The sequence below is a fragment of the Dermacentor andersoni genome, chromosome 3 (genome assembly GCF_023375885.2).
Source record: "Dermacentor andersoni chromosome 3, qqDerAnde1_hic_scaffold, whole genome shotgun sequence".
Lineage (NCBI taxonomy): Eukaryota > Metazoa > Arthropoda > Arachnida > Ixodida > Ixodidae > Dermacentor > Dermacentor andersoni.
Window position 1 is genome coordinate 65,699,176 of NC_092816.1, and position 25,397 is coordinate 65,724,572.

General features: G+C 47.5%; 1 protein-coding gene across 2 annotated transcripts; it reads right to left on the bottom strand.

Moving 5' to 3' along the window:
* Window positions 1–24,804, bottom strand: LOC126546063 (sn-1-specific diacylglycerol lipase ABHD11-like). 2 transcript variants are annotated; one of them, XM_050194140.3, is made up of 6 exons: window positions 24,691–24,804; window positions 22,547–22,700; window positions 21,235–21,408; window positions 10,284–10,475; window positions 6,646–6,830; window positions 1–504 (listed from the first exon to the last, which is right to left on the bottom strand). In XM_050194140.3, exons 1-6 carry the CDS (start codon window positions 24,759–24,761, stop codon window positions 363–365), a joined length of 918 nt encoding a protein of 305 aa, XP_050050097.3. In that variant the 5' UTR covers window positions 24,762–24,804; the 3' UTR covers window positions 1–362. The 2 variants fall into 2 exon arrangements, with proteins under 2 accessions (XP_050050097.3, XP_072143289.1); XM_072287188.1 differs by lacking the exon at window positions 6,646–6,830.
* Window positions 24,805–25,397: the final 593 nt, after the last annotated feature.

Sequence of the window (25,397 nt, forward strand, 5' to 3'; positions counted from 1 at the left end):
GGGAGGTATATATGTTTAATATATAGGAAGAAAGCTGTTTTTATTCTTTCCTTGTGCATATGATAGTGCCCGCAGAGGAAGATCAGTTCGAATACAGCAGCCTCTTCACCGCAGTGCCCTGAACAGTACACGTCGCGTTCAGGGCGATAGGCCAAGCTGTAGCTGATAAAACGAGCAATGCCCTCCGTAACATCATTGCACTGCAATGTGCCAAGCAACGTCCTCTCTAACACTGCGGTGTGTCCGCACCCTGACGTAATAATAGAAGAGGAGGCACTGCTCATCTTATCGGCGCACAATGGGCTTTTGGGCAAATCATTAAAGCGACACTGCACAGCGACAGGTTATCGCCGAGGCGTAATTCACTCCTGCTGCGGCACGAAGTTTTTGACCAGGTTCAGGAAAACCGCGGGCCTGTCCCGGTGGACCCAGTGGCCCGCGCCTTCGACGGTCACGATGCGGGCGTTGGGGAACGCGCGCCGGATGGCCCCGTGCTCGGCGCTCCTGAAACGGCAGAGAGAAAAAAAAAAGAATTGAAACATTTATTCCTTCCTTCCTTCCTTCCTTCCTTCCTTCCTTCCTTCCTTCCTTCCTTCGTTAACCGAGCGAGCGACCGACTGCCCAGCACCTGGGTGGGTTCTTCTGTTGACTGATTGTTCGTTTGTTCATTCACTGACTGAGTTATTTACTCGTTCATGCATTCATTCATTTTTTTTTCTTTTCTTTGTTGCACTGTTCCTTCGTTACCAAATTGACTAAACTGATTGATTGACAAAAACGATTGATGGATATATTGATTGACTGAATCTCCGATTCGTTCATTTAGCGGCTTAGTGGTGCATTTAGAGACCCAAAGAGGCGCAGTGGCGGTGAGAGGTACCGCAGTGACGGGCTCCTGATTAATTTTTTTACCACCTGGGTTATACTTTAAAGCGCACTCGAACCTAAGCGCAAGTGCATCTTCGCCCGTCGGAGTGCGACCGAAGCAACCGAGAATCGAACCTGAAACCTCGCCCAGAATGATTATAGCGTTGTAGCGAATGCTCGCAATGAATTAGTTAAGAACGCTCGCCGTCGATCGTTTACTGCCGCTAGCTGTGATGTAGGCGCGAACTGCACTGCCTTGAATATTTAGACTATATAGCCGTTGACAACGTTAGAATTACAAATAAACTACACCCTCAAAAACGCAGTGTACCTATTCTTCACCTCTGAAAGAGAGCCGACCCCGCAGCAGCCCGCTCACAATCGCACACAAATTACATAAAACCGATAAGGTTCACTCATTTTCCTGACGAAGAGCGGTATGGCACGATTAAAGGGTCACTAAAGAGAAAAATGATTTCTTCTGCATCGGTAAATTACCTTTCTATGACACCAGAAACACCAATCTTACCACGATAAGACGCTTGGTAAACCAGAAAAAGCGCAAGAACGAAAGACGGGTGGCGACGCCCCTTGAAGTTCCCGCGTCGTGACGTCATAGATTTTGATGGCATCTTCTAGGGCCGACTTAATTATGTAGCGGTACACAGATTCACTACATCGTTTTCTAAAGGAACCGAATATAAAACATGGCAAGTTTCGGGAACCCTCACTCGGCCAATGCAGCCCAAATGCGAAAACATGCTTTGGAATCCCTGACGTCACACTGACGTACCGGCGTCGAGGTTTCGGCGCGCAATTTAAATACTGATGCTTTGACCTTCATTGTCTCGTCTAACAATCAAACCATTGTTTTGAAATAACTGCCTGCAGGGTTCTGAAACACTAATTTATTCGATCTTACTGGTTTATTGTGTCGCTTTAGTGCCCCTTTAAAACAGCAGTCTCTTTCGTACAGACCTGTTTTTGTGCCACTGGTTTCGAGCTGACACATGAACGTCAATAGCAAATATTTTGGGTGATCCTGATGTCACGGCTCAACCAAAGATAATATTTTAGCTACAAACGACGAGCTTTATTTTTCAATTAACCCAGCACTCACAATAGCAGAGCAAAGTCGCCAAGTTGTGAGCGGACTCGAGTTGGCTCGGCTCTCTTTCTATGGCAAAGGACCATCGCACTGCGTTTCTGTGGATGGAGCATGTTTGTAATCTATTTCTAAGGCTGTCACCGACTATAGCAAAGAGACAGGAGCCTTTCTATTCTCGAGAGACCAAGTACCTCTCCTAAATCAACCATGGGCCGTCCAGAGGATATTCAAAACTGCGTAACTAAAGGCGCCTTTATTATGCTACTACTGTTACTACTAATACTACTACTACTACTACTACTACTACTACTACTACTACTACTACTACTACTACTGCTACTACTACTGCTACTACTACACGCGTAATTTAAACTTATCGCCTTGTCTTTCTTTCTTTCTTTCTTTCTTTCGTTTCATTTATTTATTTTCTTTCCTTCTTAGATGATAAAGTACTTGAGAAAAAGCTAGAGAGCTGAACCATCGCGCGCTCATTCTCTTCAACCTGTCGGAAAGGTACGCATATATATATATATAGTAAGTATATATATAGTAAGTATATAGTAACCGGAACGCCATTACATTTCGCCGCCAAGTTCGGGAATCAATATCTCGAAATTGGTGTCGTCCTGAGAATTCGTTCCACGTGGGTCCGCCTTGCGAAGTCCACTGCTAGAATTTGTAAATTGCAATACGGGTCATGCGGTAACTTGCTAAAAAGTTAATTAGTGAATTCTTGTTAAATAGTAAATTTTGCATTTCAATTTTTTGTGCAAGTAGTGTCCGCCGCTTCGAGTAGACCGGCTCATCAACTAGAATTGAACTATCTGCCACAGGCAACCTTTAAAAAGTTTTTAAAGTGTTCGCTGAAACACCATATATATATATATATATATATATATATATATATATATATATATATATATATATATATATATATATATATATATATATATATATATATATATATCAGCCGTACATGTATTGCGGCAATCGGCGTTTTGGATAAAGCTGTTTTCGCATTCAGCTTGCTGAATAATAAATTACAGATGGCGAAATGCTTATTACTCGCGTTACAACAGGTGCGACGACCACAGCTAGCGTGGTTGGGGCATTCTGGACAGAAAAAAAGAACAGCGAACTCCTTCGAAGCAAAATGAAAAGAAAAAAAGAAGAAAGAATGCCGCTTTATATATTACTCTTCGGAGCAGGCACGAAACATGTTACAGGTATATAACTCAGAGCTGCTCCAGCCGTCGTCGTTTACGTTGACCCTGCCACGTGTCCGACATTAAAACCGCGTGTGACGCCCTATACGCAGCGTATATTATACTTCTGCAGGCGCAGTCGACGATATATAGCGTTACGAGCAGTGCTATATATAGTTGTGTAAAAACACGCGAGGTACTTTCCACACCCGTTACAGCAAACTGGCTTTGTCGACCTGTTTTCTTAATCCTTTTGCGTTTGTGTATGGTGGGAACTGTTGCCGAACCATCCGCGAACGATCCCTTCCTGTGCAATTAGTAGCGAGGGCATAAACGGAGAAGACGAACGGCGGCGATGTGGCCGCAAACAACCAACCTTGGCGAATCCCCCATAGAGCGTAGGAGCCAAATGTTCGGTAGGCAACAACAACAACAACTAGCGGTGGTTCGGACCCGGGACGTCTAAGTAAAGGGGTCCCGGGCTGATATGAAAGCGATTTCGCTCACGTGCTCAGTGAAACCGATTATGAGAGTGTTCGCTGGGATCACGCACTGCTCAACTCGCAGACAAATATGAAACAGTGCAGAACAAGTGCAGTCCGGTTTTTCCTCGGTAAATATGGTAGGACATTTAGTGTGACGGAGAGTAAAAAAAAGAAAAAGCACTGAGCTGGGAAAAATTGGAAGAACGCCGCCGAAATCTTAGATGGAAATTTCTTTTTTTTTCATAATGTATATTACTCTAGAACTAGCATCGCTAGAGAGTTACTATATTAATCCGCCCACTTATGCCTCCGAAGGAGGAGATCATGACTACAAAATATGCTAGACTCCATTTAGAGGTTTCCATTTAGAGACTAATGTTTCTTTTTCTTTATTTTTATATGGCCAATGTGAGATTGGAACTTTCTTTCGCCCGATATTGGTAACATTATTTCTAAAGATGATTTTTTTATGCTTTGGAAAAGTTACTTTGTGCTTTTTTGCTTGAATTGTACCCCTTGCTGCAATGCCTGTAATGGCAGAAGCAGATACCATATAAATAAATAAATAAATAAATAAATAAATAAATAAATAAATAAATAAATAAATAAGTGTTACCCAAACTTCTATTTTATCAATCTACAATGTGTTCTAAACAATAACGTACTAGGGAAGTAGAAATTACAGCTGCAGTAAGTAAATCACGAACGATTTCATACCATACTACACAGTGCTCAACGAACGAAACGTCCCAACTACAGCGCGCGACCTTCGAATGTATACATCCTGCCACGCAGTCAAGCTTACGTGCTTCGATCGTCCAGAGCGTCGTGAGAGACATGCTGCTGGCACCCATAAGAACGTATAGAGGGCATTAGATGATTAAACAGAGTAAGGTTCTTGATGGAGCTATAGACGAAGAAGCCGAAGAAGCAGTAGAAGAAGATGATTATGAAGACGGTGGTGGTGATGATTTGGTTCGTTGTCGAGCGCAGATGTAAGAAACAAAAGGGAAGCAAATCAGAGAATTTCGTAGTGCGGTCTGCAACTATAACGAATGCTAAAGAAAGCGTCAACTAGCCATAGTGAAATACAACGAGTCATGCGACATGTTTTAAGGACGACGGAGAAAAAGGAATACTGGAAGGAGAGGCTGAGAGGTAAACCAGCACCCGGCTTGCTACTCTATACGTTGGGGGAAGAGAAGTGGGTGTCACGCCGATGGAGGTACGAGCAAACGACTGAATGAGCGACTGCTCCCAAGTGTACTCGCAAAAGAAAAAAGAAGAAGGAGAGAGAGAGAAGTTGGAGCGTGCGCTATATATAGCTATAGCACTTGCGGCAAATGTAATCAGCGCTTAATAATAATGTACACCCTTGCAATATTTTAATACCACCGTGCGAGTGTTGATCCCACGTCTTGTCAACGACCCCGTGCCGGTGAGGGGCACTGCCAAAGTGAACAGCTCAGCAGAATACATTCGAACTGGCTACCCGCCGCGGTTGCTCAGTGGCTATGGTGTTGGGCTGCTGAGCACGAGGCCGCGGGATCGAATCCCGGCCACGGCGGCCGCATTTCGATGGGGGCGAAATGCGAAAACACCCGTGTACTTAGATTTAGGTGCACGTTAAAGAACCCCAGGTGGCCGAAATTTCCGGAGTCCTCCACTACGGCGTGCCTCATAATCAGAAAGTGGTTTTGGCACGTAAAACCCCATATATTATTATTATTATTCGAACTGGCTATCGCCTTGCGCCTCCGCGCTTGCTATCGCCGATCCTTCCGCCCCTCCCCGCTACGAAGCAGCCGACATGCCGTGCGGTCGACGCTCGCGCGATATTATTAATAAATTGCAAGGGTGTACTTATATAGACAAGCGTCACTGTATTTAGCCCTTTGGTTCATACGAAATCAACGCTCACGTTTGCAAGGTTGCGCCACCGGTCGGTGAAGGCAGCCTAGATACTGAGCCCCTGTTGTATCGTTCATGCTGATTGCGTCGTGCTTATCTCAGTCAGCAAACCAATGTCGGCGCATTCACGACGTGAAGTTCGGGAGTCGAACTAGTATACTAAAACGCCGACGACAACGATACTTACAGAAAGAGGCAGACTCAACCGTATCTTACATCTAGCATTGCGCGAATCGTTGCAGCGCGACACGCCGACGCGCGTCGAGCTGGTGGAGCCCTGGAGGACCGAGACACGTTTTGTCGTTTTTACTATCTACTTTACTATCTACTTTTTACTATTTACGAACGAACGAACGAACGAACGAACGAACGAACGAACGAACGAACGGACGGACGGACGGACGGACGGACGGACGAACGAACGAACGAACGAACGAACGAACGAACGAACGAACGAACGAACGAACGAATTTCTTGAATTTTTGCTTATGGTGCTTTGGCTGAGCGGCCGGCAACTAAAGCCTCAGCTAGTAACGGTAGTTCGCGTCTCTTGCTACAGGCAGAGTCCTTCCAAAAATGGAAGGACTCTGCTACAGGTAATAACGATAGCGGTCAAAACGGAGCATCGAACGAGGAGACGCTCGCAGAACACACCGACGAAGAGAAGGCTAGTTTTCATCCTGGACTGTAGGTGGCGTTAGCTGTCTGCTCATTGACCCAAGAAAATGCCGAGATACGGAAAAAGTGGCCTGATTCAAGAGAAATGCTTCGCATCACGTTATCGTTAGTTTCAGTAATGGGACAGATAGCCGATTTGCCATCACCGCCAGCTTTCTCGAAACTGCCGACGTGTCGCTACACATCGCGCTTGCCTAGTGTTCCTGTACGCTTGCCGCGCTTAAAGCCCCTCCATCCACGCGCCACCTCAGCGGCGGTGGCGCGTGGATGCAGGGGCTTTAGGCGCGCTATAATAGCCTTACTGCTGTTTATTACGTTGCAATTCCGCAAGGTTTTACGAGTGCCCAGGTGTGTTAAGGGGTTCGATTAGTAACGCATCATCGTGTCTTACGTGACGTATGGAGACTGCCCCCCGCAGATGAACAGCGCGTCGACGTCTGAGGTGAGGCCCTTGAGGTCCTCGGCGCGCACGAGCTTCTGCAGGTTGTCCCTCACCCCCTTCACGTTCACTCGCCACTCGTAGCGGTCCCCGTTCCGTCGCAAGTTGGCCAGCAGGAGCGAGCGTATGGAGGCATTCTGCCGCGAGAACAAAGATAATAAACAATAGACGTCATAAACGCGATATCTGGATCGCATAGTAATGTTCGGTTCATTTCTATTTTCACGTGTTCCTACATCTAAAAAAAAGATATTCGCTGTTCTTTATGTATATGTCTAGCCTTCACACGAACTTTTTGGTTAGCGCATCGTAGCCTTCGTTGCTTTTGCGCCATGACACCCTATATAAGTGACTAGCTCACTATGTTCACACGAATGTTGGGTTAAACCAGAAAGAGACGAAAACACGACCCTTCCGGTATACTGTGGAGTTTCTCCTGCAAGGCTTCACTCAGTATTCCACAAGAAACAGTCAATATGCATGCATCAATATAGTGCGCCGTACCTAATTCTATACCTTACAATATACAACTTCAACTCACCCCCCTCCGCGCCCCCCAACTGCTTACGCCAAGGTGGTTGGTGCCATTCATGTTTCAGATATTTAATTAATTTTCTTTCTTTCTTTTCTGTCGTCTAGCCACTTGAGACGGCGTGCATTTGCAACCGCGAATAAAATATAGCAGACATACAAACGTACACACATCAATATTCAATGTTAAACACGAAGCGGGAAAGACGGAATGGTAGGGAGGCGACGTCGCGGGTACGTGCTATATTCGTGTGCGCATATTCTGCTGCTCACTGAATTTCACATTTCATTTCCACCGTTAATCGATACCTCCAGTCAAATCTACACGATTTCGAACTGCACATTGCCGATACGCTATATTTAACCCTATACATACACATAGGTGCACCTATGGAGGCAATGTATTTTCTCTCCCTCTCGTTCTATTTCCCGGCGTGTGTGTGTGTTGAATTTGGGAGCACAAAGAAAGAAAGAAAGAAAGAAAGAAAGAAAGAAAGAAAGATCCTTGTTTCTTTCTTTGCATGCACTCAGTGATCTGTGCTCTCACTATAATCTTCGGGAACCGTCGATATCGGCAACTAGGCCCTTTGTCCATTGTATGCAAGGCACTGCGCCTTTATCCGCTGCATGCGTGGTATATATCACACGGAATCAGAATGGAGAGGCAGCAGAAGCTGCTCTCGCGAGCTACCCTTATCATACGTCCCACTCCAGATTGCTACTTTCGTCCTCGAGGTCCAGCTCTGACTCACCTTCTGCCGAGACGCTCGCAGAACTTCTACCAACGGCCAGCGTCTATATACCGCTCACGCCACGGTTTAGTGTCGATTAACTACTTTCGCTGGTTTGTGTGTGAAGCGATTTTTGAAAAGGAGACGGAAGAGATGAGTGCAGCGCCGTAACTGTCCCTCACAGGAGGACACCTCAACAGCACTGCACGGGGAAGGGGGAATGGGGAGAAAAAGATGAAGGAGCGAAAGACAGGAGGAACGTGGCAAGGGCAAAAAAAAAAAAGAAAAAAATGCGAGTGCGGGGCCCAGAGCCGCGCTCTCAAGTGCGTCGCATTGCAGTAGACTATATAGTGCCGAAAGAGCGTGCTTCACGATGGACGAGTGGGCTGCAGGGAATAGCAGCGCGGTCGCCGTATCGCAAGTCAGTCCCAGTCGCCGATAGACTGTACACAAGTCCGTGCGCTCCACACCGAAGGCAGGGCAGGAGCGCACGGACTTGTGTACAGTCTATCGGCGACTGGGACTGACTTGCGATACGGCGACCGCGCTGCTATTCCCTGCAGCCCACTCGTCCATCGTGAAGCACGCTCTTTCGGCACTGCTAGATCGCCAGCACATAGCCGATCAATTCATGTGTTCAACAGTTACGCTCAAAAACTTACGCAACAACGAAACAAAAAAATGATAAGCCTACGCACTTTACACTGCACGATTATTACTACTGCAACAAGTTGAAAGCCAAGCACTCGACATCTACGCTTTGGGCGAGGTCGCTATTACAAAATAAACACCTGTTATATATATATATATATATATATATATATTGAAGTTCTACGTGCCAAAACCATGATCTGATTATGAGGCATGCCGTAGCAGGGGGCTCCCGAATTACTTTTGACCAACCGGGGTGCTATATAACGTGCGCCCAACGCACGGTACACGGACGTATTCCTTTTCTTTCTTTTTTTCAGCATTTCACCCCCCATCAGAAGCTGTCGCTGCGACAGGTATCGAACCCGCCACCTCGATCGTGCCCAGCTGTGCAACGCCACGGTCACTATAAGCTATCGCGGCCGGTTTGCGTATAGGTGCGCGCAGTACTGAATTCGTTCCCTGGGCAAGCAAAAGGCTCGCGGTGCCAACCTTCGAGGACATTGCAAACGATGCGCAATATAGAAACAAGACATCGACAAGGCGACAAGGCGACAACGACGCGTGTGACGTTCGCTCTTTCGCTCGTCGTTTATAACGAGTCCGTTTTTTCCGACTCGCTAAAATTGTAGTCCTTCTATAGAAGGATTGTACACAATCCTTCTGGGAAATGGGTCCGACCACGGGGCTACTTTCGAAGAGACGCTCAACTATGGGCTTTCGCGGTTGGAGCATTTCAAGTATGAGCCGTCTCTAGACCTATTGCGCCTCTCCTGGAGTAAGCTGCCGGTCAAGTTCTAATCCTTTGACTTTTTACAATAATCATACGCTGGTTACGAAACAATGTACTACATAATGTACTATACACTCTACTGCATTGTCTATGCATTATAATGTAATATGCTGCACTACAATAACCTTTACTGCAACCTAGTGTATTGTACAACACTATACTATAACTGTACTATACCATATTATACTATACAGTACTACACTATAAAATGCTATAAATAGTTTTCGAAAATTCAGGGCGAACTTCGGAGTGTGACTATTACCCGCATAAAAATGAGAAATGAATTTTTAAGCCCGGAATTTCTTTGGAAAGGCATAGTCCTTGCGAAAAAAAAAAATAACCGAAGGGCTAATCTGAGATGGGGGTCACCAGCAGCGGCAGGACATACCGACGTATGACGCCCCACGGCTAACCTACAGGTTTGCGCTTCCTTCACAGAAAGGTAGCGCTTGGTTCTTTTGTTCTTTTTTTTCATCCGCTAAGGTTACAGTCCGGGATACGCACGGGTATAATTTAAAGATATGTAATTACAGAATTTTTTCCGCATAGTTGGTGTGCGTGGCTGAGAGAGTGAAAGAGATAGGAGTGATAAGGGAAGGGAGGTTAACCAGTCAGATCCCGGTTGGCTGCAATGCACGTGGAAAAGGAGAAAGAAGAATTCGAATTGAGGAGGAGGAGAGAAGTTCACGCTGTGCACTCACACATGCATGTTCAATGACGAGGTTAATTATTGTTTATGGAAACGGCAGCGGTTCTTCCATTCTGCGTTTTCATTAAAGAACCACTCGCTTAACTGTGAAGTTATTGAACGATAAGTGGATAATCGTCGTTTCCTAATTACTGTGCGACAAAAGTCGCGATCGCCATAGAGAGAGAGAGCAAACCTCGAGGGTCGCCTTGCCGGCGAGCATGCGGTCAGCCTCTCGGTGGGCCTCCTCGACACTCAAGTCCGCAGAGAGTAGTGGTAGCACGGCGTCCATGGCGTCCAGCTGCTGCGGTATCAGGTAGTTCCCCACGATGGCTGGTACTGAAGAAGGGCCGACGTCCACGACCACTATTCGCTCGACCAAGGATGGCTGCACCATGCGAGTGAGAGCACGGGAAATCGACAGTAACCAGCTAGAACATGGTGGTGAGCAAAAGCGGGCAGCCCCAATACCTTCTTCCCCCCACAAGCTACATCGACTTGAGCAATTTACGTTAGCGTAAGTGCCGGCATTAGATAGCTGCAAACTTCCTACACATCTCAAACCAAATAGAGCAGAATTAAAAAAAAAGAACATTTATTCGGAAATGAAACGAAAGGATACAACTTAAAGAAGCAGCAGTTGGCAACCAAGGAACGCGGACCGCGCGGGATTGTCTTACTCCGCCAGCCAATCACAGAAGTAAACATAATCGTCGTCAAGCGACCTTTTCAAAATGGCGTTGTACTTGATACCTCCGGAGCATCTGCTGTTCTTCAGTCATCGGCGGAAGCGATGAGGTGTGCAATGGACAAAGTGTATGTCTGAGAATTTCACTTTTCAAGAGTTCGCGGAACAGTTTATTTCACTGCTGAGCCCGTTTACTAATGAAACTTCACTGCCCAGTGAAGCGAAACTTGACAATAAGTTGCAGCAAAGCAAGTGTTTTATTTCAGTTCAATAAAGAATGAGGCTTTCACCATTTCACTATAACAGAGGAGTGAAAACGTCTAAAATTACGCGCGTATAATTCTATTTTTGTGGTTACTGCCTTATTTAGGTGACAGGGAAAGCTTGACCCATACGAACTACTTACACTGCAGCCTCGCGGAAGAACAGTGGCTGGCGGTAATGAGGGAGTGGGCGGGGCTTCACTGCAGACTTAACAGGGACTATCCGGCGCACTCAGTTAACTTACCAACGCACAGGGCGCTGTTCCTAAAATTACCTGTCTTTTGAACGTCATCAAGACGCCACGAGAAAGAATTTCGACCCCTTTAGCGGGCTTGAACAAAAAAACTGAGAGGTTCCTTGTTACGATCTCTCCCCTCTCCTTTCTTCCCTTCAGTGCGCACACAGGGGTAAAATCTTTGATAACTGGTTCACTTGACCCGCTTGGCGATCGCGCTGCACAAATCTGCGATTGTGTCAGGCTGCTTCGACCTGAAAGAGCGGTGCCGTTATTTTTCTGCTAAGGGACAGGGCGTGGTTCTCCAGTTCCTTTGGAGGTGCTGGAGGGCGCTACATCACATGGCACTCTATGGCAGTAGGAAGCACGCGACGGGATGAATGGGGAAAGGTGGGTAGGGGTGGGGGCAGGAGAAAATGTTGGGAAGCCTGTCCCCTCCATTATATGCGGCAATTTCGCGGTAAGAGGTTCATTACTAGATCCGAAAGTGAAGGGCAAGCTTTAATTCCTTGAACTACGAGCGGAAACCTCAACGTCGACACATCATTGCGACTTCACTGACTCCAAAGTATTTTTTCGTGTGTGGGCGAAAAAAAAAAAATTAAATTGTGGGGCTCTAGGTGCCAAAACCAAGATATGTTCATGAGACACGCTGTAGCACAGGTCTCTGGATTAAATTTTACAACCTGGGGTTCCTTAATGAGGTCCTGAACCCCCCCCCTCTGGCTTAATGAAAAACACAGCCCGCTGATAGCGTATACGCTCATGTGAACATCTCAGCCAAGTTTTGCACTCGCGCGCGGCGCGTGGAGCTCGCAAGCGGAGCGCGAAGTCATCTTTCTCTCAAACGCTCTCTTTTCAACAGAAGCCTGCTCCTCACTGTTCTCTGGACGCCTTATTTCGCAATATAGCAGATTCCCATACGCAGCTACTCTTGGCCAATAGCTGAAGTCAATCGAGAAGGGTGTCAGGATCAGTGCGCTTCTTCCTACTGTTACTGCGTATATTTTTTTGACGAAGCTTAATAAACAGTCTGATGTAAGCGAAAGTCTGCTTTCGAATTCCGATATAATGATGTGCTTCCGGAAGAAGCCGACTATATCGTCTGCTCACGATCGGCCGCGGCTGCGTAGGAATTAAACCTTGGCCACCCTGCTCATCGGCGTCGTAGCTGTCGGGTCTCGCTAATTTCCACTAGTTTTGAACGCTCAGCTAGCCTTGAACCACGTGAAACTTATAGAAGCCCAACCACACGCGCGCTGACTCATGGCCGCTCCTGGTTAGACACATTGGCAGACTTATTGTTAGCGCTTCAAAATGCGCAAGTCGGATGTGCCTACTATCCGTCGGTCAAGCTAGTGCAGGAGGAAGCCGGTCCGCACCACCTGGCACGGCCAAATTGGAGCATATTGTAGAGTTTCCCACAAAATATATATGGGCACTTTGCTGAGCTAAACTGCGATAGGCGAAAGCCTATCTACGACTGCCTGTGTTGCTGTTGTCTGAAGTGTTCTGCGAACGGGACGCCGCCGTGTATCACGTGATTGATCGCCGCTTTTCTGCGTCCACCACGGACTGTGCACGGACGCTCATGAACCACTAAAGGCTCACGACTTAATACAGTAGAGGTAACTCTGGCGCTGTAGTCGTTGAACCACCATGGGAATGATGGGAAGTGCATGGATTTGTCTGATCTTCATGCTTGAGGATTCAGACGTTCTTGAGGTTTTGTTTATTGTGCTTTATATGTCCTCACTGTCATAAATTTCAGAGCAATCTATACTCTTCGAAGTGCACACGACGCTGCGAAAACGCACAATCGCTACTAATTGCCACGATTGACCTTGTCGAAGTGGCCAAATCGAAACGCGCCAAGCGTCTCAAGGCACTGGCATGCCCGCGATAAATGCATAAGGGCGTTTCACATCGCCTATCGATGCATGCGTCCGTGGCTTAATACCGAGAACGGTCAGCTGGTACTATATGATCTTGTTATTCTGTTCTTCTGAACTCGTAAACTCTGTGTCAAGCGAGGCAATAAAGGAAAAAAAAAAGCGTCCGTGGCTTAATGGTTTCAATATCAGGCTTCTGCATAGAGGCACCGTGTTCTAATCCTGCTGTCGGATAATTTTAATAAAGTTTATTTAATGATTTGTTACGCAGTACATTGTTGAAAATGATGAGTTTACGAAGACACGAAGCCGTCCTTCTGGTTTCCAACTTTTGAAGCCAAAAGGACGAAGTTTAGGCAAATCCATGTACTTCTCATAATTCCCACGCTGGCGCAACCGCTCCCATTGCAGCTCCAGTCGGCACTAGCGCCAGAATTCCCCCTAGTAACTCTTGTACGAAACTCTATGGAGCATATGAACGGGAGCGCGCACTCAAGCCCTGTCGTGCACAAAGCAAACGCTGGGCGTACGCGCTACAGTTGCATGTAGCTACGGTGTGCTACGTAGCTTAGATACCACGGCCACCGCGGGGTGCCGCGACGGGTCCAGTGGTTAAGCGCACTGCGGCGTGCTGAGGACAACTCTCGGCTTCCGTCTGGCGCGTCGTAGGCGCCAATATCGGAAGCATTCACCCTTTTCGCGAAGCAGTTTGCTCTATAAAAACGAGATGGCGCTTGCGTCGGTGCGCCGCACGTTGCCTCAGCGAAAGCGTTACCTCTTCTGCCCTGCTTCTGCGCGATCAGCTGTCGGAAATACAATTGGGTTTTCGCTAACGCACTGTTCTCCATTCACGCTGCAAAATATGAAGCGGTGGAGTGAAGACGTGTGCTGTAGTTGGCTGCAAAAATTGTGACTGGCCTATTATTAAGGAACGGAATGGAATGAACCTGTGTGCACCAATCTCACGGACCGCTGCTGCATAAGGACTGCCTGCGTTGCCGGCTCTTCGAGTTGCGCGGTTTCCCTTGTGGATAAAAAATTTCACTCGACCGCCAGCGTTGTACTATAACCTCCTAGAAAAGGACCTCAACTCCGGATCGTCTGCACGAATAAGTGCCGCTCGTTATACGGTGACAAAGGGATTACCGCCGCCTCTTAAATTACATAGTAAGTTTCTCTCTCTCTCTCTCGCACGCACACACACACACACACACACACACACACACACACACACACACACACACACACACACACACACACACACACACACACACACACACACACACACACACACACACACACACACACACACATACTTACGCCCGCTGTATCACCAACGTGTCAAGAATAAGTGAAGGGACGCACACTTGAATCAATGCGTCGAAGCATGGGTGACGGCGGTTATACCGACAGCACACCAATGTTGGAAGCTGAAGTGGCTGAACGTTTCGTAGCGGTTCACACAGTAAGCGAGTGACTAGCAATAATACGTATTTGCTACAAGCTTTTACAACGTACATCACATCTACGTTACAAGCCTTGTGATCAGCAAGAACAAATATATTGCAACTGAGCACACCGAATAGCGATTAGGCAGAAAATAAACAATCAAATAGTGACCACCCGGAGAACTTTACTGAGTCAGAAACCTGACAAGCCTCTGCCTAAATCTATTTGCGGAATAAAGAACGAAGAACTAAACACACTGAACTGATTCAATTCATAAGCGGTGAGTTAGGGTAGCTTGGAATACACTTTTAGTCCCGCTTTTATTACAAGCATCGTATACAGTGCTCGCGCAGTTTCGACAAAGCGTAATGAGCTCCGAAAGCGCTTACATATGCTTTGATGATGTAGCCAAAGCTTCGCGTGTCGACCACTCAGTCACCATTTACGATATCCGGCGAAACATAGGTTTGCAGAGCCGCACTGGCGTCATGTTTATCCATTGTAAACACAGAGGCAACGGAGGCAGCTGAGGCAAGCAATGGACGCGGTACCACGTGATCAAGCAATGCAGCGCCCACGAGATCGCCATGAAAAGGGTCAATAGTGGCGTCTGTAAACGCTAACATCCAAAATCAAATTTGAACTGTGCGCTACGGCTACGTTCCGTAGGCGGGGCGCTTTGGGCACACCCCGCTTCCCCGTAGCCTTCGCAGTGCAAGACATTGAAGAATACAGCGGCAAGTTGGGTTAGTTGGAAGTCCATAGAGAGGCAGAGGAAAGGGGAAAGGCAGGGAGGTTATCGAGAGGGGAAGACCCGGTTTGCTACCCTACGCTGGGGAGAGAGGGGAGGGGGAGGTAAAGTGATAACAAAGTAGAGATAAAGAAAGAAAGGAGCATAGACATACAATCACAGTCGGTCACTGTCGCCGCATACTGCCACCTCACAGCGCAGTAGCATTTGCAGCAGTATAAACATCTGTTCAGGCTACAGCCGCCTGTCCAATTCTGTTGCCTTTAAAAACTGCAACAGTGCCCTCGTCGCCCTCTGCTGCGGTGGCTTGTGATGGCGACGAGGCGACTCTTCAACACCTTCTCTGCGACTGTCCTCGCTATAGTCTACAGAGACGATCACTCGCAATCGCGATAGCGCGCTTTGACCGAAGACCTCTAACAGAGGAACTTATTGGAAGCTCATATTGTAATACTGGAGTTACTGCGCTAAGACACAGGGACAATTGAAGAAGGAGCGGAAGCACCGCGAAGGGCATGTTTGGTTGCCAGTAACTCCGCTTCTGCTGAACGCATTGAAGTACTTCTTCAAATGCGTTTCTCCACTTCCATAAACAGTGGTTCAAGAACCCAAAGCACGGTACACGGGCGTTCTTGCATTTCGCCCCCATCAAAGTGCGACCGGGGTTCGATCCTGCGACCTCGTGCTCAGCAGCGCACACCAAAGCGAATAAGCAAGCACGGCGGGTGGGCATTTCTGACACAGTAGAACTTCTCAAAATTTGCGATGTTCAATCATTTGCACCTGTACTATACCATGTACTCCATCTTCACCAATGAAAAATCAATTAGGTTGGAGAAGAAAAATAAATATATAACTAGAACCGAGAATTCAGACACTGTTAAAATCCGTGACGTCACGGCGAGGTGGTGCGGCAACTTCAAGGCTGCGTCGCCACCAGACCTTCCTTCCACGTTTTTTTTCCCCCGCTCTCTCAGCGTGATGCGAGATGCGTTCCGACAATGAGGCACAATTAGAAAGCGTACTTACAGGTATATACAATCAATATATAAAATAAACAGCAACATAAGGGTACGTTCTGCAGTTTATGCCATTAAGCACAAGTCAATCAATTAATTCAATCAAATAATACAAAACAGTTAAAACAAACACGGAGTCACATTCTAAGCGTTAATTGACACCCGGTGTGAAATAGACGCGCAACAACCACGGAAGGAAGAAGAGAAAGAAATAGGCTTCTCGTCTTCCTTCTGCTGTTGCTGCATATCTATTTCCCACCAGTCATCGTTTACCAACCAGAGATTCAAAATTTCATGAAATTTTGAAGGGTGTGAAAATAAGAAACTGGTTTGTTTCACGTGTCTTTCTTTTTTTCAAAACAATACGAAAAACTGAGAAATGAGCTTCCGGGTTGAAAATCTAGGCACGATTTCACATCAAGGCATTGATTTCACAGGAACGCGTCAAGACCAACATTTGTATCAAAGGTGTCCGATTAATTTCCGCTTGACGCTATATAGGCTGTGCAGTGGACGAAGCCTTCCAGACATTGAGGTTCGAGTGCACGAACACAAGCTTTTGCACGTGATCCCCTGCGAGCCTGTTGCGTAGCTTGGTATGCACATTTGCAAACTCGGACCAGTTTCTTTCACATGCCGCAGAAGAAGGAGGAACGCGCAATATGCGATAAGCGAGGGAGCTCATGGGTTGGTTGAAGCAAAGTCCTTGCCAGCCCGCGGATAGATCCAGGTGCTTCGCAGACTCCCAGACTCCTTCTTTTGACCAAACCTTCAGATACGTCGAAAGGATTCGCATCGCGACAGAAGAATTCCGCGGGGAACCTCTGTCCTTATTTTAATTTTTTCACCGATTTTATCCTGGTAAAAAAAAAAAATCAAGAAAACACGTTCTTTTCGAAATTTTGAATGTTTCTTTTTCATCCGCTTGCATCTCTAATCCCAGCTAGCCCAGCATCAAGCGAGATTCATCTTTCGCGCCTCGTTAAGAACACTCTTTGCTATCTAGCGCCGCCGCCGCCGCCGCGAAGCCTCTGCGTGGCCTCCGAAATGCGTGGCGCGCCGGTGCGTGCGAACGCTGAGAAACACGTCATGCAGCAACCGGGCTCCTCTCTCGCGCTTGGATGGACGGATGGATGTTATGAGCGTCCCCTTTGGATTGGGGCGGTGGGTTGCGCCACCAAGCTCTTGCTATTATACTGCCTAATGTCCTACCTAGGTTAAACAATGAAAAAAAAACACTATGAACTACCACGCCCAAATTTTCTGATCCCCTATTGCGAACTGTGCTTTCGTACGTCTCCGTATTTTGTCGTTTCCCTACTTTTCTTCCACCAATGGATGGATGGATGGATGCTTCTTTCTGGACATGCCGCGCCATCTAGTGGCACTGCCGAGAAGTCAGCGTGTGGCCTCCGAGATGAGCAGCGTGACACGCCAGTGCCTGCAAACGCTAATAGTTCCCTCGCTTGCCGCGCACTCAGTGGCACGTACTATAGTGACCCAAGTTGGTGAGAGGTTCATTGAAGAGTGCCACATACCCAGTGCATTCATGGCGCACTTGCTAAAGCGTTGGCGTGAAAGGCGTTCATTGAAAAGCGACACATACCCAGTGCAGTTGTGCCGCAGCATGGTAATGCGTCGGAGTGAAAGGTTCCTTGAAGAGCGGCACGTATGTACACATTGGACCCGAGTTGGTCCGATGGTTGGTTTCGAACCCTGTTACCTCAGCACAGCAGCCCGATGCGCTACCCATTCCACCACAAACTACCCAGTGACCCAGGTAGGCGGGAAAACGGTTAGAGACATAGATAGATAGTTGGCCCCCAGAATATGCGTGAAGTACCCAAAGTATGCTAACGCATTGAAAACGCTCGTGTGACCGTGAATTGGGCGAACTTGAATAACCCCAGGTGGTGCAAATTAATCCAGAGTCCCCTACGTACTAGGGCGTGCCTAACAATCACATCGTGGTTTTGGTGGGTAAAACGCGATAATTGATTTTAGTTTCAGAGCAGATGGTTGGAATAGCGGCTACTTGTTGATACATATCGCTAGCGGAAAAAAAAAAGTTATTTATTCTATTCATTCGGTCTCTTCACAGTTTGCCCAAATTGACCCATCTGCAAGTTGAGCAGATGGGTTGCGATATTCTTACCTGAACATTTTTTACCGAGATTATCAGCCAACCAATTGGACTTTAAGGTTTGCACGCCCGTGAATTCGCGCATTGAATGTATCTTTTTTTTCCTTCATGTTCGCGTATTTGCAGTCCTTCTTTTCTTTGATACCGACAATGTTCATCAGGCATAGGGCACAATCGTTCGTCCATCATTATCCAAATCTCTCCACCCTTTGACTATAATATCCTTGCGCTGCGCGGTCATCGCGTCAAAGGCCTTCTCTGGCCACGCCTTTTGCATTTCGCGCGATAGCTTTCAGTCTGAAGGAAATGTCGTTGGATGGCGACACCTGTGACGATGTCTTTGATCTATTGCCAAAGATTTGGAAATAGAGTTCGGCAAAATGGCTCACTTCGGTGAGTGGCTCGGAACGGCTCAGCTCAACTGAAATGAACCGGTTCATTTGAACCGCTCACCGCTTCACTTAAATCTGCAACCTGTCTTACTCCGCGCAGCGCCTCCACCTTGTCTCGTTTTCTTTTTTATGCCGGCTCGCCCTCCCTGCCGCGCGTACCCTTCGTCTTTCTTTTTTTTTTTCTTCCTTTTCTTTTTTGAGCGCACGCGCGGTACTAGTGATCATGCCATCATGCGCCAGGACAATTTTTTAAATAAAAACTAAAAAAAAGTCACATTGCAACACAACAGATCATTGACCTTGTTTTATTGACGTGCTAATGATACAGGCTCAGAAAATGTACAGAGGGCAACATTTTCATGACTACGCTAATTAGCCCAAATGAAGACCAGGACGTAATCTGTAAGTTCACCTGTTGTCTTTAAACAGACGGAATAGTTCGTCTTCGAAGTGCTTTTGCACCAGCGGACGATGCGCGATCGACGAGAGTCGTGAGACGTCGTTCGAACAGCAGCAGGCAACCAACAGCGCCATCCTTTAACCAATCAAGGCTACCTTATTTCTTTCTCCCTTCGGTTGCATCGGGTGCCACGTACTATAGGACGAACAAAAAACCAAAGGGACTGCCACGCACGCCGCATACAACGAGGTAGTATGAGTAGCGCGAGTGTGCCCACGGCCGGCCACCACTCGTCGGCGAGGTAACGAAACCGCGAAACCCAGCCGAAAACCCGGCTCTAACGGAACGGTTCGGCACGTCTCACTGAACGGGGGAACCGGCTTCCTCTCTCCAAAAGAACCGCCGCTCACTTTTACTGAACCAAGGCTCGATCGCTCTTTAAGAAGAGCGGCTCGAAAGGTCCTGCTCGCCCCTAAGCGACCCATCTCTAACTGGCAACCATGTGTAAGCAACCATGGTAAACGACCTAGCAAGGCTAGCACGGCGCTTTGGTTAAGTAGCGAAGCTCCCATCCAGAAGTCTTGATTCTTTCGCTTTGTTGTGCTCCGTCCTTTTAGCCGCCACTCTGCAATTCCGTTGAATTTTCAGTGATACACTGCACCAACAGCGCGCTTGTGTGACCTCCTCTTTGTTCCGTCGTCCACGGTGTTTGTAAACGCAGGTGAAGCGCGCGACTATATGTACAAATTGGGTGGATGATATATAAGCAGCCTTTGATGTCATCATGCAGGAAATATATATATATATATATATATATATTTCCTGCATGATGACATCAAAGGCTGCTTATATATCATCCACCCAACCAATTTGTATATATAGTCGCCCGCTTCACCTGCGTTTATATATATATATATATATATATATATATATATATATATATATATGAATATTGTTACGTTTCGCCTCCGACGTGCGGTATAGCCGGCGCGGATGCAACGGACGCCGGGGCTTCGTTCACAGCGGCGGACATTTTGGCCAGTTCAGCGCTGCCGCAACGCTTCCTGCCAAGCGCGTCCAGGCATGTTACAATGCCACGTGTCTTCCTGTGTGTGTGTGTGCGTGTGTGTGTGTGTATGTGTGTGTGTGTGCGTGCGCGTGCATGTGCGTGTGCGTGTGTGTGTGTGTGTGTGTGTGTGTGTGTGTGTGCGTGCGTGCGTGCGTGTGTGTGTGTGTATGTGTGTGCGTGTGCGTGTGCGTGTGCGTGTGTGTGTGTGTGTGTGTGTGTGTTGCTGCCCACGCTTGTCAAAGCGCGGCAGCCGGGGAGAGGAGCTGCCCAACTGTGAAGCGAGGAGGTCTGACCGGCGCCGGCCCGGCGGCTACGTCACTTCTTGTCACAACGTGTCCGTGCGCCTCTTTCAAGCCGTTCCTTCTTGCCCTCGACTCCGAGAGTATAAAAGCAGCTGCCCCCGGACGCCGAGAGAAGCTTCGATTTCTTCAGTCGAGTAACGTGGTCTCCCGTTTCTCCACTTCGGTCGACCTGACCGGCCGCTCTTTTGCGATGCTAGAATAAACAAGTTGTTCTGTTAGCAGTCGACTCATCCTTTGCCAGGACCTTCGGATGCTTCCAGCTGTGCCCCAGGCCGCCAGGCCAACGTTACCCTTGGGGCTTGCGACCCAGATGCAACAATATATATTGTTGCGCAATATATATATATATATATATATATATATATATATATATATATATATATATATGTGTGTGTGTGTGTGTGTGTGTGTGTGTGTGTGTGTGTGTGTGTGTGTGTGTAGATTACATAGAAGTTTAACCCGTCTATGCTTCTAAAAGCAGATTGCCGCGGAGACGTCAGTTTTCATCCCTGCAGTGTTGGGTGGTCGAGCATGCGCACTGACCGTTTTGAGGGCGAGACGCATCACCGTCCGGCCGCCCATGCTGTGTCCGACGAAGGCCGCCTTCGGCAGCCCGTGCTCGCGCATGAAGAGCTCCATATCGGCAGCCATGAGCGCGTAGTCCATGTCGGAGGTGTGCGGGCTGTCCCCATGGTTGCGCGCGTCCACGGTGTACACCTGCGAATGGCATCGACCGGTCAGAATCGGCCGCGAACTCTTCTTCGGTTGACTTAGCCAACGGACGGTCCGGCTAAGCCATCCATCCATGCACCCGCCCGTTGACACAGCCGTCCGTTAACCCACACATCGAGCTGCTCACTATTTCACGGAGTATGACATCGCAAACACGACCTCCTCGTTTTTTTATTAGGTTTAGCGATGGGCCTATGGTATGACGTCACACAGAATGTAGATTAGCCTCCTCTAGCCATCTGTCGTGGAAGAAAGTGAATACTGACGTCGTGTGCAGTTGTTTACTAAGAACATGTCGGCGTGTCGCGGTCCGTCGCTTCGAAAATAGCATTCCGCGTGTTCGGAGTTTCCAACGAGGCTGAACAACCCGAGAAACTAGTGCGGCTGCATCCATTCAGGTGCACAAATTTAACTGCGGTTGCCTCAAACTTCCATATGATGTGAGACGGTCAGTTCATAAAGTAAAAAAAAAAAAATCGAAAATGCGAGAAAGCGTGCAGAAATAAAGGCATTCCTTCGCACCAGATCTCAGTTTCAATTTTTTTCTTAGCTAGCTAGAACATTTCGCCGTAGGATACGAAATGGTGTGAAAGTTATTTTTTATGTTCTCAGTTGTTCCCTCAAACCCGCTTACCCCTAATGGAGTGGCAGGCTGGAGGCACTTCACTCAGCCCGACCTCTCCAGCTTTCTGCCATTAATGTTGTATCTCTCTATGCGTCCTCACGTGCAGGATCATTCAGATGTTAATCAAATATTTTCCTTGAGGCAAGAAAAGAGAGAGGGCAAACAGAGAGGTCAACCAGATGAACTTCCGGTTTGCTACCCTGCACTGCAAGGGAAAGGAGGAAGAGGAATAGAAATAGAGGGAAAGAAAGAGAATGAGCACTGTTCAGGCAAGAAAACACATAATAACACGTAGGGTAAGTGTATGCCGTATTATTGTTCTGAGAAAAGATAATTAACTTATAGATGAACAATATTGCAAGTGCATGCACAAGTAAGGCTGTAAATTCGAAACGCTTTATCTAGGAGACACGCATATTTAACAGTAAAGAAACACACACACACAAACACAAATGAAGAAATACTGAATCATGAGGTCAACTGAAGCACCAAACTTGCATTTCGTCCTGTCTGACTGGCAATGGCTTGCGAAAGCTCGCTCCAACCACTTCTGACACCGAAGATAGCATCCAGGACTATAACAGGGGGCGCTTTCGGTGACTCGCCGTCCTCTGGTTCGTAAAGAGTGTAGGACAGCGGCACGCTTCTTGATCTGAAACGGAAGCGTGAAATTAAAGGTGGCCTGGTGTCGGCATTCCGGCATGAGTTCAACAGGTACTGGTCGTCTAAGCCAACCCGGAGTCTCACAACTACTGTGTCTCTCATAACCTTGTGATATTAAAACGAATCAATAAGCATGGTTGAATGGAAGCACTCTTAGCTATACACAAAAAAAAATGTAGAGAAAGACAGATTATCGTGTACCTTTAGCCGCGTTCGTGAATATGCCGCTTCCATATGCAGTGACTGTACTAAGGGAGACTCCCGTATGAGAACTTCACATTTCTGCGCGCACTTGACAGACGTTGGACAATCGTCCACTATCAGAACGGAAAATTCCAGACAGTCTTTCTAAAGGAACTCCGCGCAGAACGCTAAAATTGCGCTGATCACTGATCAAGTTCCTGAGGCATAAGCGGTTTGCCTTTGTGCTCCTCTCCTCCCTTTCTATTCACTCTTCTCCCCGTACAGAGAAGCCGACATGCAACGGCCTAGCCAGAAATATCTTTAGGAGTGTAGAGGAGAGTGGGGGGGAGTAGGGGTGGAGTAATGAGGAGTAATTGGTCGCTTCCTTACCCAATTAGGTCGAGGTGCTGTCCACAACAAAGCGTTAACTTTCTCTCTTTGTTTCTCCAGTCGGACGTAACTAAGATTAGATTTGACTGAGTAATTAGATGCACGTATCGAATGAAAGTCTAGTTATGCCGAAAACATAAGCGCGTCGAACTATCACTCCGTAAAAACGAAAAGCAAAACGAAACGAAAAGAAAAACTCGCAGCTTCGCGCGCATCGCGAAGCTTTCAGAGCGACCGTACAAGGTTTTAGCGTTGCGCTCGAGCATCTCACACGGTGGACGTTCTAACAAGGCGCGGATTACGTGGCACGACGCAACACGTGAGGCAACTGCTGCTGCACGGCGGGAACGGCTCTCGGGCCAGTGCGTGTATGCACCGGGGTGCCGTACCACGCGACACTCATGCCAGCAGCGGAAGCCAGAGCGCTGGCAAAGCTCCGGCATGGCTCCGTTATAAGGCAGAGCGTGACGTCGCGTCCACTTGGCTTCGTCGTTGTTGCAACCAAATGCACTGCGGGCGCCTCTCGAGGCCTTCTAAACCTCCACGCACTCTCCGCGCATGCGCCATCTATACCGGGACAGCACGGCGGCGGCGGCCATGCGAACAATGACATTGTCTGTTCAACGGGAAAGCTACTTGTTGCGTGACAACGCGTCATATTCAAACCTATACAGCTCGCGCGTAATCGTTGCTCAACATAATTGGTCACGACGCATACTCTCGTCCTACAGTTCGAATCATCATTATCTTGGCAGATTGATGAATTAAACAAAATGTTCGGTGTCCACGCTAGTGCTTCACATGCCAAAAAATATTGAACATTTGAAGTATCTGATAACTGGTGACTACTGGGTCCGACTGGTGTATCAAGCGGAACCTGTGTTTAATCATACACCCCCTTCCCTAGCCGGTCAGTACTTTCAATGCGCTTAAAACGGTTACTTAGAGGAAAGGTATGCGGTGGTCTGCCTGTACTGGAGATGGGCAGCATTTGCACGAACAATATATATATATATATATGTAGCATAAGTAAGCAAACTCCAAACCATTCCTTTCGAAAGTAGCCTACAGGTGTGCGTTCGTCAAGACCAACGGAAGCTGCAAATGAAAGTACAAGGTCAGCATTGATTTCCAGATGCTGCGTAGCGTTCCGTAAAATTTGTTTGTTAATTACGGGCTCCAATATTCTATCAAACGAACTTTATTGGACTGTCCAGTATGTGCACCGCCCGGTCGCCCGGTCTTCGGTGTTTGCAGCGGGAACCTTAAAGAATATATATATGTACAGGTAGTTCAAGAAATGCGAGTTAAAAGTTTGCAAATATCGCGCCAAAAACGTGAATGTGTTCACAACACCCGTCGCCGTTAAATCACAAGAATGACGCGCAAAACGAGAATATACTCACGAAGGTACAGTGGCGTCGCTTTGGCTCGGTGAAAAGCCAGACGTTGAGACCGTTTCTGCGTGTGCAAACATGTCCGCGCTTGCTGTGGCGATGATTCTTGAGCCCGCGTCTTACTGTCCCGACGCTGTGACTCTCACCTTTCTTTCACGCTTTCTCCTCTATCTGTCACCCTTTCAGACCCGGTCTCAGATGCCAGGTGAATCAGCAGACTGCGGTCAACAACCTCGACAGCCCACGAGGAGTCCTTCTTTCGCCAAGTTTCACTGCGCATATCTGCGCAAGCCGCAGTAATCTTGCTGAGGTCGGCAGAGATCTAGTTCCTTCAAGTGAACCGCAGGCACTCGACTAGATGTCTGTGAAATTCGTTATGAGAAAGATATCGTGGTCAAGCACAGCGGAGTTCTTGATTAAACGGGTAGACGTCTCTAAAGGAAAAGCGAATCATCGACACGGCTTCTACAAGCAATTATTCCGCTAGCTTCGTCCACAGTATCCAACGATGGAAGTAGTACCGCATATGTTGCCTTCGAAGTGATATTGCCTTTCTCTCATTTGATAAGACGTTTCTCTTTATTTCCGTCACTTTCTGCGTTTCCTCTTTATTTACGGTCTTTGCATCACCAATGAACATTGTTGGAAGTCAGAGTCGTGTGTGTCTTTCTTTCTCTGTCCCCGTCTTCCTCGCTGTGCTCGATTTGTGATATATA